Genomic DNA, 14600 nt, shown 5'->3' on the forward strand with positions numbered 1-14600 from the left:
TCTGGACAGCAGTTGATACATGAATATTTGTGAAAGCTTCTTAGCAAGTGTATTTTTTTGAAGGAGCGCTGTAGAGAGAGAGAGAGAGAGAGAGAGAGAGAGAGAGAGAGAGAGAGAGAGATTTTTAGATGCGATGGCAAAAATTGTGTTTATAATTCTGTTTTCTCTCCTTTCTCCCTTTCTTTGTCTTTTCATCTCTTCTCTTTTCTTCCTTTTCCTCTTCTCTGCTTCCATTTTCCTGCTCATCTGTTTTCTCTTCTGTTTTTCACCACATTTCATCCCTTCCCTCCTCCCTCGTAGCCTCTTATCCTCTCACCACCCCCTCATGCCCTCAGGTACTGTGTGAGAGGATGGAGGGGAGCCTGAATACAGAAGAGGTACTCACTGGTATCAGGAGGAACTTCCCCACAGGCATCCCAGAGTGTGGAGCTGATGCCCTTTGGTTCACCCTGTGCTCCACCAACTTCAATAGTCAGTGTGGCATAGATAGATGAATGTGTATAACTTTGTGGTGCATTGAGTCTTGTGTGGGGTAACTGGGTTGGTGTATGGATCAATGAATGGAGTAGAGATAAGATTTTGGTGAGTGCTCTTGTAAGATTAGGGTAGGAGTGCTTCTCGTCTCCGTCAAGGGCTAAGGTGTTGAGTGTTGATTGAGTGAGGGTGAAAATTGTGTGTTTTGGTATATGTAGGAGATAAGATTTTAATGAGTGCTCTTGTAAAGTTAGGGTAGGAGTGCTTCTCATCTCAATCAAGGGCTAAGGTGTTGAGTGTTGAGTGAGTGTTTAAATATATTTGTAGGAGATAATATTTTAGTGGTTCTCTTTCCCAACAAGGATTAACGCATTGAAAGATTGTTGTGGGTGAGAGTAACGGTGAAAGTTGTGTGCTTTATCTTCGTATATGTAAGAGATAAGCTATAATAAGTGTATTTGTAAGGTTAAGGCAGTAGTGCTTCTCTTCCCCAACAAAGGTTAAGGTGTTGAAAGATTTTTGTGAGTGAGTGTGAGGTGGGTAAGAAAGCTGTGTGCCTTACCTTGCTATGCATTTGTACATCTCTCATAACACTTCCCTGCCAGACCACCTGTGTGTGTGTGTGTGTGTGTGTGTGTGTGTGTGTGTGTGTGTTATATATAAAATATAAATAAATAACTACATTTCTACTCTACTGATGGGAGAAACACGCTTTAAAAAGGCTCTACTCGTATTTGAAGTGGCACAGGTTTTTAAGGATGTTTTTCATGGTTTTAGTGACAAATTAACAACATTCCTACATTACTAACAGGAGAAACACTCACGAAAACCTCTGCTAATCATCTTTGTGGCCTTTGGAATCAATCGTGAAAGAGAGAGAGAGAGAGAGAGAGAGAGAGAGAGAGAGAGAGAGAGAGAGAGAGAGCGAGAGAGAGAGAGAGAGAGAGTGTCAGCTAAACCAATTCAACTTGATATGAGAGAAAATCTAATTATCTTCCATTAACAAAGAACTATCGCCCCAAACATTGAGTGCTGGAGGGTGCGTTCTGCATTGGCAGCTGGCATGAGCGGGTGACAGGAGGCGTGTGAGGCGCATGACAGCTTTAGTGACAAGTTTCATGCTGGCAGTGGTGCAATATTATGCCCTCAACACTCTTTCACTTTAAGGGCTTGGAAACCACAGTGCCTTCAGATTTGTGGAGAAGTGTGTGTGTGTGTGTGTGTGTGTGTGTGTGTGTGTGTGTGTGTGTGTGTGTGTGTGTGTTGATAGTTATATTAGTGGTTTAAATCATGCTGTGCTAATATCTATCCCTCTATGAATGTGTGTGTGTGTGTGTGTGTGTGTTGACCTATTTGCATGAAACAGGGGAAGAGGGAAGAGGAGGAGAGAAGAGGGGTGCTTGGGAGATGAAAATGTATGTATGTATGTATGTATGTATGTATGTATTAATATTTTCCCTATCATATACAAAAACACCCTTGAAATCCTATATAGAACTTGCCATAGAACACACTCACTCTCTCCCATGGGCCCACTCCCTCTCACCCACCCTCTTGTCTCCCACACAGCTGCACACCCCGTCCTGCAGCCTCAAGGCACTCACCTCTCCTTTTCCAGTCATGGGTGCCTTGCCTCCTCCTTGCAACACCACCACCACCACCACCACCACTGCTGCCATTACCTACGAGGGGGAGAGACTGTGATGTGGCTGCAGGTGGCTAGGTGAGGCATTGTTCTGGTGTTGTTGGTGTGAGGTGTTGCATTACCTTGAAATTCACAGGCCTTCCACAGCCTTCCCACTGGTCTCCTTGTCCTGTCCTCCTCCACACACCATCCACAGGCCTAACCTAACCTAGCCTAACCTAACTTAACCTAACCTAACCTAACCTAGCCTAACCTAACTTAACCTAACTTAACCTTACACCCACAGGTTCGGAGGCCTCCAGAGAGCTGCCCAGAGTGAAGCTTGTGGTATAGAGGGACAGCTGCTGATCATCAAGCTTACATAGTGACTGGAGGAAAGTGGGAGGAGCCTGGAGGGAGTGATGGAGGTACAGTACTTGGAGAAAATCCCTTCACCATGACAACTGGGTGTCTGCTGTACAGGCCACTGACCAATGGTGAGAGAGGGAGAGGGAGACTGGCTAATGGTGGATGAGAGAGAGAGAGAGAGAGAGAGAGAGAGAGAGAGAGAGAGAGAGAGAGAGAGAGAGAGAGAGAGAGAGAGTCATGATAAAGGATATTGAGCACAGACTTCACCACTGGGTCGACTCTGGGGGCTGCGTTCTTCTGCTAGGGAAGTAGTGACTGGTTGGTGGCCGTGGCTGTTCACGCACTCGCTCTTGCTGTGGCTGGCATGCTGTTCTGTCCTCTCTTCTTCCAGGAATTGCTGTCTGAGGTTGTGTGTGTGTGTGTGTGTGTGTGTGTGTGTGTGTGTGTGTAGAAGCCATCATCATCAACCACAGCAGGTGATAATGATGGTTCCTGCTTTCATCGTCATCGGGGCTAGCCAGACGAACCTGGGGCTGTACTCTGGGGTGACGCTGTATGCCTCAGGTGGGTCTGGAAGGGCTGGGATAGTTGGTAACAATTAAAAAGGACTAGTATACACACCAACCATTACAAACACTATGTAATGCTGGTATACACGCACAAACAGACAGTTAAGACAGGTATACACTTAGAGACATATACAAACACTTGCTATTGGTTGTATATTCTTAGAAACACACACACGCTTACTAAGTCTGGTATACACACACAAACTTGTATACAAATACTGGGATACACTTAGAGACGCATCCTTACACTTGCTAAATCTGATATACACACATAAACTCATAAGAGATGCAGGTATATGCTCAGAAATCTATACACATTAAGTAAGGTTAGTATACACAAACCTTTACATATATTAGGAGTTTATGTTCAATGATAGAGATGACTAGTACTCTCTCTCTCTCTCTCTCTCTCTCTCTCTCTCTCTCTCTCTCTCTCTCTCTCTCTCTCTCTCTCTCTCTCTCTCTCTCTCTCTCTCTCTCTCTCTCTCTCTCTCTGTCTCTCTCTCTCTCTGTCTCTCTGTCTTTGTCTCTGTCAATCACGATCTACAAAACTCAGACGATGACCAAGTATGTGCTCAAGTGAATAGGTAATGTTCAGTGTGTATGTGTGTGTGCAGGAGTGGTCTTGCGATCATGTGCATTGTGTGTTTTTCATTATTATTATTATTATTATTATTACTATTATTATTATTATTATAATTATTATTATTATTATTATTAGTAATAGTAATATTGTATCACGGTATTTTTTAATAGAGCCTCAACTTATACTAGTCTTGCCTGAAAATCTCTCGTTTTCTCTCATTCTCCCATCCTGCAGGCCTGAGCCCAGACCGAGACCCCAGAGAAATGTAAACAAACGCAGAGTCAGACTTGATATACGGGTGAATTTGTTTGCATTTTAGAGGGGCAATGGATCTGTACATGAGTGAGGTGGCGAGGGGCGTGGCCAGGGGGCGGCTAGCAGCATGTGCCACCAGGGAAATGTGTATGAACATAAAAAAAAGGTGCCTGTTAAGAAAGGTGAGGCCGGCTGCAGCTTTTTTATTTTTATTTATTTGTTTCCATCAGGTTAGGTTTATATTAATTCAGTTAGGTTAAGTCTCTCTCTCTCTCTCTCTCTCTCTCTCTCTCTCTCTCTCTCTCTCTCTCCTCTCTCTCTCTCTCTCTCTCTCTCTCTCTCTCTCTCTCTCTCTCTCTCTCTCTCTCTCTCTCTCTCTCTCTCTCTCTCTCTCTCTCTCTCTCTTGCTTGCTTACTTTCATGTCTACACAGGTTCGTTCGGTGCAAGGAGTTGGCACAGGAGGTGTCTGAGGCTGTGCAGAGCGGCCGTCTGAACCTGGTGCCACAGCTGCACAGGAGGGCATGGCATAGCTGGCTGGACAACATCACAGACTGGTGTGTCTCCCAGCAACTCTGGTGGGGCCACAGAATGCCAGTGTACCACATCACTGCAGCAGACGGCCAGGAGGTGTGAGTGGCAGCTGCTCGGAGGAAGATGCAAGGCGGAAGGCTGTGCAGAAGGAAGGTACGTGTGTTTACCTAGTGTTAGTTTGGATGGTCTGATATATGGCAGAAATGTTTTACTTTTTATTGTTTTTCCTTCAGTTGATATGCATTCTTTGTGGTCCTGTTCTCTGTTATTGATCTTGTTTTTGTTCCTTTGTCTTATGTGTTATCAGAAACTCAGGTAACTAATTGTAGGTGTGTAATTAGTCCATATTTTCATTGGTATATAACTAAAATATCTGTTAATACTGTAAACTCTAGCATTACTAATTGTTTGATAAAAAGATGGAGATTTCAGAAGGCTAGTAATGTTTATAGATGCTGATAGATTGAAAGAACTGACTACCTGTGTGTTACCTCTCCTTCCTCTTACGTAGTTTGATATTAATTGTTACCAGTATTGCCTGTGTTATATCACCTATGTTATATCACCCTCCCTCCCCAGACTGTGCTGCTGCATGGCCTCCTGTGTGATGGTGGCAGCCACAAGACATCCAAGTCCTGGGGCAATGTGATAAACCCCCTGGATGTGATCAGTGGGGCGTCCCTGGAGGTGCGTGACTTGCTGGTGCTGGAGTGTGTTCTGTATTGATGTTCATTGGGTGTGGTGAGCAGTATCTGGACAGCAGTTGATACATGAATATTTGTGAAAGCTTCTTAGCAAGTGTATTTTTTTGAAGGAGCGCTGTAGAGAGAGAGAGAGAGAGAGAGAGAGAGAGAGAGAGATTTTTAGATGCGATGGCAAAAATTGTGTTTATAATTCTGTTTTCTCTCTTTTCTCCCTTTCTTTGTCTTTTCATCTCTTCTCTTTTCTTCCTTTTCCTCTTCTCTGCTTCCATTTTCCTGCTCATCTGTTTTCTCTTCTGTTTTTCACCTCATTTCATCCCTTTCCTCCTCCCTCGTAGCCTCTTATCCTCTCACCACCCCCTCATGCCCTCAGGTACTGTGTGAGAGGATGGAGGGGAGCCTGAATACAGAAGAGGTACTCACTGGTATCAGGAGGAACTTCCCCACAGGCATCCCAGAGTGTGGAGCTGATGCCCTTTGGTTCACCCTGTGCTCCACCAACTTCAATAGTCAGTGTGGCATAGATAGATGAATGTGTATAACTTTGTGGTGCATTGAGTCTTATGTGGGGTAACTGGGTTGGTGTATGGATCAATGAATGGAGTAGAGATAAGATTTTGGTGAGTGCTCTTGTAAGATTAGGGTAGGAGTGCTTCTCGTCTCCGTCAAGGGCTAAGGTGTTGAGTGTTGATTGAGTGAGGGTGAAAATTGTGTGTTTTGGTATATGTAGGAGATAAGATTTTAATGAGTGCTCTTGTAAAGTTAGGGTAGGAGTGCTTCTCATCTCAATCAAGGGCTAAGGTGTTGTGTGTTGAGTGAGTGAGGGTGAAAATTGTGTTTTTGTTTTGGTATATGTAGGAGATAAGATTTTAGTGAGTGCTCTTGTAAGGTTAGGATAGGAGTGCTTCTCATCTCCATCAAGGGCTAAGGTGTTGAGTGTTGAGTGAGTGTTTAAATATATTTGTAGGAGATAATATTTTAGTGGTTCTCTTTCCCAACAAGGATTAACGCATTGAAAGATTGTTGTGGGTGAGAGTAACGGTGAAAGTTGTGTGCTTTATCTTCGTATATGTAAGAGATAAGCTATAATAAGTGTATTTGTAAGGTTAAGGCAGTAGTGCTTCTCTTCCCCAACAAAGGTTAAGGTGTTGAAAGAGTGTTGTGAGTGAGTGTGAGGTGGGTGTGAAAGCTGTGTGCCTTGCCTTGCTATGCGTTTGTACATCTCTCATAACACTTCCCTGCCAGACCACCTGTGTGTGTGTGTGTGTGTGTGTGTGTGTTATATAAAATATAAATAAATAACTACATTTCTACTCTACTGATGGGAGAAACACGCTTTAAAAAGGGTCTATTTGAAGTGGCACAGGTTTTTAAGGATGTTTTTCATGGTTTTAGTGACAAATTAACAACATTCCTACATTACTAACAGGAGAAACACTCACGAAAACCTCTGCTAATCATCTTTGTGGCCTTTGGAATCAATCGTGAAAGAGAGAGAGAGAGAGAGAGAGAGAGAGAGAGAGAGAGAGAGAGAGAGAGAGAGAGAGAGAGAGAGAGAGAGAGAGTGTCAGCTAAACCAATTCAACTTGATATGAGAGAAAATCTAATTATCTTCCATTAACAAAGAACTATCGCCCCAAACATTGAGTGCTGGAGGGTGCGTTCTGCATTGGCAGCTGGCATGAGCGGGTGACAGGAGGCGTGTGAGGCGCATGACAGCTTTAGTGACAAGTTCATGCTGGCAGTGGTGCAATATTATGCCCTCAACACTCTTTCACTTTAAGGGCTTGGAAACCACAGTGCCTTCAGATTTGTGGAGAAGTGTGTGTGTGTGTGTGTGTGTGTGTGTGTGTGTGTGTGTGTTTGATAGTTATATTAGTGGTTTAAATCATGCTGTGCTAATATCTATCCCTCTATGAATGTGTGTGTGTGTGTGTGTGTTGACCTATTTGCATGAAACAGGGGAAGAGGAGGAAAGAAGAGGGGTGCTTGGGAGATGAAAATGTATGTATGTATGTATGTATGTATGTATTAATATTTTCCCTATCATATACAAAAACACCCTTGAAATCCTATATAGAACTTGCCATAGAACACACTCACTCTCTCCCATGTGCCCACTCCCTCTCACCCACCCTCTTGTCTCCCACACAGCTGCACACCCCGTCCTGCAGCCTCAAGGCACTCACCTCTCCTTTTCCAGTCATGGGTGCCTTGCCTCCTCCTTGCAACACCACCACCACCACCACCACCACTGCTGCCATCACCTACGAGGGGGAGAGACTGTGATGTGGCTGCAGGTGGCTAGGTGAGGCATTGTTCTGGTGGTGTTGGTGTGAGGTGTTGCATTACCTTGAAATTCACAGGCCTTCCACAGCCTTCCCACTGGTCTCCTTGTCCTGTCCTCCTCCACACACCATCCACAGGCCTAACCTAACCAACCTAACCTAACCTAGCCTAACCTAACCTAACTTAACCTAACCTAACCTAACCTAACTTAACCTAACCTAACCTAACCTAACCTTACACCCACAGGTTCGGAGGCCTCCAGAGAGCTGCCCAGAGTGAAGCTTGTGGTATAGAGGGACAGCTGCTGATCATCAAGCTTACATAGTGACTGGAGGAAAGTGGGAGGAGCCTGGAGGGAGTGATGGAGATACAGTATTTGGAGAAAATCCCTTCACCATGACAACTGGGTGTCTGCTGTACAGGCCACTGAGCAATGGTGAGAGAGGGAGAGGGAGACTGGCTAATGGTGGATGAGAGAGAGAGAGAGAGAGAGAGAGAGAGAGAGAGAGAGAGAGAGAGAGAGAGAGAGAGAGAGAGAGAGAGAGTCATGATAAAGGATATTGAGCACAGACTTCACCACTTGGTCGATTCTGGGGGCTGCGTTCTTCTGCTAGGGAAGTAGTGACTGGTTGGTGGCCGTGGCTGTTCACGCACTCGCTCTTGCTGTGGCTGGCATGCTGTTCTGTCCTCTCTTCTTCCAGGAATTGCTGTCTGAGGTTGTGTGTGTGTGTGTGTGTGTGTGTAGAAGCCATCATCATCAACCACAGCAGGTGATAATGATGGTTCCTGCTTTCATCGTCATTGGGGCTAGCCAGACCAACCTGGGGCTGTACTCTGGGGTGACGCTGTATGCCTCAGGTGGGTCTGGAGACCCCAGACATGTGAAGCATTCTCCATACATGGACTGATAAGGCCCTTGTACAGAGTTAGCAGCTGGGGGGGGTGAGAAAAACTGGCGGAGACGTCTCAGAACACCTAACTTCATAGAAGCTGTTTTAGCTAGAGATGAGATGTGAAGTTTCCAGTTCAGATTATAAGTAAAGGACAAACCGAGGATGTTCAGTGTAGAAGAGGGGGACAGTTGAGTGTCATTGAAGAAGAGGGGATAGTTGTCTGGAAGATTGTGTCGAGTTGATAGATGGAGGAATTGAGTTTTTGAGGCATTGAACAATACCAAGTTTGCTCTGCCCCAATCACAAATTTTAGAAAGATCAGAAGTCAGGCGTTCTGTGGCTTTCCTGCGTGATATGTTTACCTCCTGAAGGGTTGGACGTCTATGAAAAGACGTGGAAAAGTGCAGGGTGGTATCATCAGCGTAGGAGTGGATAGGACAAGAAGTTTGGTTTAGAAAGTCTTTAATGAATAATAAGAGAGTTGGTGACAGGACAGAACCCTGAGGAACACCACTGTTAATAGATTTAGGAGAAGAACAGTGACCGTCTACCACAGCAGCAATAGAACGGTCAGAAAGGAAACTTGAGATGAAGTTACAGAGAGAAGGATAGAAACAGTAGGAAGGTAGTTTGGAAATCAAAGCTTTGTGCCAGACTCTATCAAAAGCTTTTGATATGTCCAAGGCAACAGCAAAAGTTTCAGCAAATTCTCTAAAAGAGGATGACCAAGACTCAATAAGGAAAGCCAGAAGATCACCAGTAGAGCGGCCTTGATGGAACCCATACTGGTGATCAGATAGAAGGTTGTGAAGTGATAGATGTTTAAGAATCTTCCTGTTGAGGATAGACTCAAAAACTTTAGATACGCAGGAAATTAAAGCAATAGGACGGTAGTTTGAGGGATTAGAGCGGTCACCCTTTTTAGGAACAGGTTGAATGTAGGCAAACTTCCAACAAGAAGGAAAGGTAGATGTTGACAGACAGAGCTGAAAGAGTTTGACTAGGCAAGGTGCAAGCACGGAGGCACAGTTTCAGAGAAGAATAGGAGGGACCCCATCAGGTCCATAAGCCTTCCGAGGGTTTAGGCCAGCGAGGGCATGGAAAACATTATTGTGAAGAATTTTAATACGTGGCAAGAAATAGTCAGAGGGTGGAGGAGAGGGAGGAACAAGCCCAGAATCGTCCAAGGTAAAGTTTTTAGCAAAGGTTTGAGCAAAGAGTTCAGCTTTAGAAATAGATGTGATGGCAGTGGTGCCATCTGGTTGAAGTAGAGGAGGGAAAGAAGAAGAAGCAAAGTTATTGCTGTCTGAATTGTTTATGTAGATTTTAGAAGCTGTCTGAATTGTTTATGTAGATTTTAGAAGCTGTCTGAATTGTTTATGTAGATTTTAGAAGCTGTCTGAATTGTTTATGTAGGTTTTAGAAGCTGTCCGAATTGTTTATGTAGATTTTAGAAGCTGTCTGAATTGTTTATGTAGATCTTAGAAGCTGTCTGAATTGTTTATGTAGATCTAAAGCACTTGCTTTGAATTGAAGGCTTGGGCTGTGTAAGATCTTTGTAAGTCTGTATCACTGTAGATAACTCACACAGTTTTGTCTATCTAATAATATGTACATTGACTCAAACTGCATTTTCCTTCAGTGTGCAGGTTTGCAGTAAACCTCCCTGAAGGTTCCAGAGCTGGTCAGCAAGTGCCCCAGTCCAGGCTGTCACAAGGCTGTGTGATGGAGGACCTTCCACTAATACTCATTGATAACAGCTGTGCACTGCCACTCACAGGAAATGTGAGTACTCTAGGTGTGCTGTCTGCTGGCTAAGGGTGAGAAAGATTCCTGCATGTGTAATAATAATAATAAACGGTTTATTATTTAGGCAGTTGACAAACAGAAAATGTACATAGGGGATGGGGAAAACTTAACATTAATCCTAAAGGTAAGTCTAATCTAGGAGTGTGTGTGTGTGTGTGTGTGTGTGTAGGAGCCCATTAAATATTGCTTGTTGTCAGAAATGTAAAATGCTGTGAGGGACTTTGAAAAGGTTGCTTATATCAGTGTGAAATGAGTAGGTGTGTTCTTGGAGACAGAGGCAGCATGTGGCCAGGCCTGGAGGAGAATCTTGACTGAGGCCCTTGAGAGACTGCAAGCTGGCAGAGCTGAGGAAGATCCTTGTGGGAACACCAACAAATCTTGGAGCTTATTCTGAATGACACTGTAGTGAGGAAACTCAAGGCTTGGAAGAACAGTGTTGCTGTGTGTGGAGGCAATACATTGACTGCAGTATATCACAAGGGAGACAGTCTTTGCCCCCACAGTGTCGAGCGAAACACCTGCTACACCACTGCCTCAGGAGGACCCATTGTTCACCCACACAGTAGAAGCTGAAATAGTGGAGGTAGTATCACGTAACAATTGATCAAAGCAAAACACTAGTATTTACAGTGTTATATAAGTACTTTTGAGAAAGAGAGAGAGAGAGAGAGAGAGAGAGAGAGAGAGAGAGAGAGAGAGAGAGAGAGAGAGAGAGAGAGAGAGAGAGAGAGAGAGAGAGGTGTGTAGTTTCAGTGATTCACTTACAGACAGTAGTTAGTCAGCAGGTGTTGAATATAATGCAGTGTTGCTGAGGGAGAATTAATTAATTGGCAGCAGTGTGCGTAAATATACTATGTGTTTTTTTAAGTAGGAGGGACATTGACACCTTATTTACCTCTCCTACTGAATGGCAGGCAAAGTCACACCAACAATTACCTGCTGTTTACACTTCACTGTCTTGACTTGCATTTCTCTAACAATCTGGGACTGAATTATGCACTACTGTTGCTTTGACAAAGGATTTTTAACATGTCCCTTGAAGATTAAAAGCCTCACCTGTTTCCATTGTCTGTTATTTCCAGATTGAGTTGCCTTGAAGCTGAGATGAGTTGGTCAGCTAGTGAGTGGCTGCATAACCATTAATAAGTAAGTTCTTTCTTTATAACTCTTCATACATGGATTGTCATATATGGATGGATAAATCCCTTGTACAGAGTCACCAGCTGGTGGGGGGGAGGGGTGAGAAAAACTGGCGGAGATGTCTCAGAATGCCTAACTTCACAGAAGCTGCTTTAGCTAGAGATGAGATGTGAAGTTTCCAGTTTAGATTGTAAGTAAAGGACAGATCGAGGATGTTCAGTGTAGAAGAGGGGGACAGTTGTGTCACTGAAGGAGAGGGGATAGTTGTCTGGAAGGTTGTGTTGAGTTGATAGATGGAGGAATTGAGTTTTTGAGGCATTGAACAATACCAAGTTTGCTCTGCCCCAATCAGAAATTTTAGGAAGATTAGAAGTCAGGCGTTCTGTGGCTTCCCTGCGTGAACTGTTTACTTCCTGAAGGGTTGGATGTCTATGAAAAGACGTGGAAAAATGCAGGGTGATGTCATCAGCGTAGGAGTGGATAGGACAAGAAGTTTGGGTTAGAAGATCATTAATAAATAATAAGAAGAGAGTTGGTGACAGGACAGAACCCTGAGGAACACCACTGTTTATAGGTTTAGGAGAACAGTGACTGTCTACTACAGCAGCAATATAACGGTCAGAAAGGAAACTTGAGATGAAGTTACAGAGAGAAGGATAGAAGCCGTAGGAGGGTAGTTTGGAAATGAAAGCTTTGTGCCAGACTCATTCAAAAGCTTTTGATATGTCCAAGGCAACAGCAAGTTTCACCAAAATCTCTAAAAAAAGATGACGAAGATTTGGTAAGGAAAGTCAGAAGATGACCAGTAGAGTGGCCTTGACGGAACCCATACTGGCGATCAGATAGAAGGTTGTGAAGTGATAGATGTTTAAGAATCTTCCTGTTGAGGATAGATTCAAAAACTTTAGATAGGCAGGAAATTAAAGCAATAGGACTGATGTTTGAGGCATTAAAACTACTACTACTACTACTACTACTACTACTACTACTACTACTACTACTACTCACATAGTTTGCTCCTTTAATCCTTTTCTTTTCTTGAATGTGCATATCAGTGTACCCTGTCATGCCTCCCATGCTGTGTAATGCTGCAGTGTTGATTGTGTGTGTTTCTCTCAGGTGGCGCTGTGGATAGCAAGCGGAAGAGACCTTGGGAGACTTCCGTTAATGAGGAGCAACAAGCACACCTCACTGGAGTCTTTCAGGAACCAACAGTCAGGTGAATATTGTGTTATTTGTACTGTTGAGGTCCCCTATCTCTTACTTGTGTGCTTTCAAGATGCAATGCTCAGTTTTTTAATCCTTGACACTGATAACAGTCAAGCTTAGTGGGAGATGTCTTTCACACACTGCTCTGCTTGTTTCCCCCTTGCTACAGCTTAATCTACTTGTTTCCCCTTTGCTACAACTTAATCTGCTTGAGAGAGTTAGAAGGAATGATTTGCAATGATCACTGTAAAATAAGAGGAGAGTTCTGTTATTGTGATGTGCATGTGATAGGTATTGGGTTAAAAAAGATGAGACTAATTTTGGGGAATTCATGGATGTTAGGCCAGGGGAGGGAGTGAAAAGTTTGTGGGAATAAGGGTTTGCATGAGAGGAATTAGTGTGTGTGTGTGTGATGCAGAAATAAGGTCATTCTTCATAAACTATTTTGACCAAGTTACATTATTTATATTTATTTGCAGAGGTTTGTCTTCTGTCTGTGCAATCAAGGCTGATGGTGGTGCCTCATTGCAGTGCCTGATGTGAAGGTGTCTGCAGCCAGTGGTGGGTGTCCTCTCTGCCTGGTGGTGCCTCATTGCAGGGCTGATGTGAAGGTGTCTGCAGCTAGTGTTTGGTGTCCTCTGTGCCTGCCTGGTGGTGCAGCCTGGTGTGTGTTGCCTGCTTCAGTGTAAATCTTGCAAGCTAGATCTGCCAGCTGTCTCCAGTGTAGTATAGTGTAGGGTGCTTTGCTTTGCGTCTTTGGGAATAAATAAATTTGTGACTATCATTCTCATGTGAATTATATAGTTTGATAAAATTACAGAATGTGGTTGTTTAAACTATATATATTTGGTGGTAAACAATTCATGCCCCCCTAAGTAAATAAATTAAATAAATAAATAAATTAAATAAATAAATAGGACCTAAAATACTGATACAACACTGATACAATTGATCCCCTCTGGTCAAAAAAAAAAAGCCAGGATAGGCCTATTTTGGCTAAGTTTAAGATGAAACTTGCACATGGAAGCCCTGTCCGAGCGACTCCGGGCACATGGAAGCCCTGTCCGAGCGACTCCGGAGTCGCTCGGACAGGGCTTCCATGTGCAAGTTTCACCTTAAACTTAGCCAAAAATAGGCCAATCCTAGCCAAAAATAGGCCAATCCTGGCTTTTCTTTTTTTTTTTTTTTGACCAGAGGGGATCATCAATTGTTTACTAGTATTTTTTGCATCTATTTATTTATTTATTTTATTTAATTAAATTTTTTTTTTATAATCAGGGCTATGAATTTGTTACACCAGAAAGCTTACTTGCAATTTGTAAAACAAGATAGTATATATTGTTTAAAATCACATTGTTAAAGTTTCTGAGGAGGCATATGAATTGTTACACCAGAAAGCTGGTTTATTTGCAACTTATACTAATAATTCCTTAAGTATGTATAAGATAATGTTTAATCACTATTGTTTAATCACAAAAGTTTAATAAAATACACACAATTATGATAAAACATGTCATCCTTTGTTTTCCTTGTGTCCGAGAGCTCCTGTGTCAACTTGAGAGACAAGTGTTGAGGACTTCAGCCTTTGCAAGTCCTGAAGGATGCTTGTCACTCCCACCACAGCTTCAAGGGAAGGAGTCTTCCTGCTGTTAACTGCTTCACAATATTCCTCCTGCTTAAAATTCTTGCCTTACAATCTTACAACTTGAAAACTCTTGTACCCTTTTGTCGCTGCATTCTTCCTGCTGTTAACTGCTTGACAATTCATTCTTCCTGCTTAAAATTCTTGCCTTACAATCTTCTTAACTTGACTCTTCCTTGATTACAATGAAAAACTCCTTGACTCCTCTCGTCAGGCTTACAGGTAGCAAGCAAGACTCAGCCTCACTTCCTGATTAAACTCCTTAACACCTCGTCAGACTTACAGGTAGTGACACTCAGCCTCTCTTCCTGATGAAACTCGACTCCCTAATTGCAATGAATATGTCAGGCCTGATGTGGTAGTGATTCCTGTGGGCTGTTCATAGGATGGTGAAATGAAGACAGCACACGCCACGCCTGCAAGGAAAACAGACCATTAGCTCCTAGACACATGAAGCGTGCGTGGACGTGGACGTGGGCGTGAGTGCGTGCGTGGACGCGGGCGTGAG

General features: G+C 43.4%; 2 protein-coding genes and 1 long non-coding RNA gene across 7 annotated transcripts in view; 1 reads left to right on the forward strand and 2 right to left on the reverse strand.

The window, feature by feature from the left end:
* LOC135114506 (uncharacterized) overlaps positions 1-14600 on the reverse strand; it is a 64333-nt gene that overhangs the window by 38795 nt on the left and 10938 nt on the right. The window lies entirely within an intron of this gene.
* On the forward strand, positions 2406-13964 carry LOC135113984 (uncharacterized). Of its 5 annotated transcripts, none has more exons than XM_064029558.1 (9): positions 2406-2526; positions 4989-5096; positions 5484-5619; positions 7265-7418; positions 7646-7835; positions 9935-10077; positions 11184-11247; positions 12361-12460; positions 12930-13964. In XM_064029558.1, exons 1-5 carry the CDS (start codon positions 2521-2523, stop codon positions 7722-7724), a joined length of 483 nt encoding a protein of 160 aa, XP_063885628.1. In that variant the 5' UTR covers positions 2406-2520; the 3' UTR covers positions 7725-7835; positions 9935-10077; positions 11184-11247; positions 12361-12460; positions 12930-13964. The 5 variants fall into 5 exon arrangements, with proteins under 5 accessions (XP_063885628.1, XP_063885629.1, XP_063885626.1 ...); XM_064029559.1 differs by having other exon boundaries at positions 2508-2595; XM_064029556.1 differs by lacking the exon at positions 2406-2526 and adding an exon at positions 4310-4562.
* Positions 10131-11249, reverse strand: LOC135113987 (uncharacterized). Its single transcript, XR_010275162.1, has 2 exons — positions 11158-11249; positions 10131-10670 (listed from the first exon to the last, which is right to left on the reverse strand). It is a non-coding gene; the product is annotated as an uncharacterized LOC135113987 (long non-coding RNA).

Source organism: Scylla paramamosain, chromosome 27, assembly GCF_035594125.1.
Source record: "Scylla paramamosain isolate STU-SP2022 chromosome 27, ASM3559412v1, whole genome shotgun sequence".
Taxonomy (NCBI): Eukaryota; Metazoa; Arthropoda; class Malacostraca; order Decapoda; family Portunidae; genus Scylla; species Scylla paramamosain.